At 39.5% G+C, this 339-nt stretch overlaps 1 protein-coding gene across 1 annotated transcript in view; it reads right to left on the reverse strand.

Moving 5' to 3' along the window:
• The window catches only part of LOC119590427, a 21,897-nt gene that overhangs the window by 19,438 nt on the left and 2,120 nt on the right, over positions 1–339 (reverse strand). Inside the window, exon 3 of the mRNA XM_037939094.1 lies at positions 74–135. Within this exon, the coding sequence (XP_037795022.1) occupies positions 74–135 (62 nt within the window). The remainder of the gene's footprint in view (positions 1–73; positions 136–339) is intronic.

Consider the following 339-nt stretch of genomic DNA (forward strand, 5'->3'; position numbering starts at 1 on the left):
TAGGTGCGCGCGTGAGTCTGTCTGTTTGCGTGACTGTACGCGCGCTCACGTATCATTTGTCTGAACCGTTTACCTACACAATGTTCTAAATATAAATCTAAAGTTGTAAATTTGTTTCTTCCTGTTGCTACCGTCCTAGAACACAAAGAGGAAACGTTAAATAACATTAAATCTTAAGATCTACGTTCTTTGTGTCTATTACCTTGGAGTGTGAGTGTGTGCGATGTACGACTTTTCGGTCCCCGTGGTAGAGCAGTATATAATTCTTTACAGTTACCAGTATAACAATGAGACTTGTAAATTTTATTCAGATGCTTGGGGGGATAATCTACAGAATGG

Source organism: Penaeus monodon, chromosome 27 (genome assembly GCF_015228065.2).
Source record: "Penaeus monodon isolate SGIC_2016 chromosome 27, NSTDA_Pmon_1, whole genome shotgun sequence".
Classification (NCBI taxonomy): Eukaryota; Metazoa; Arthropoda; class Malacostraca; order Decapoda; family Penaeidae; genus Penaeus; species Penaeus monodon.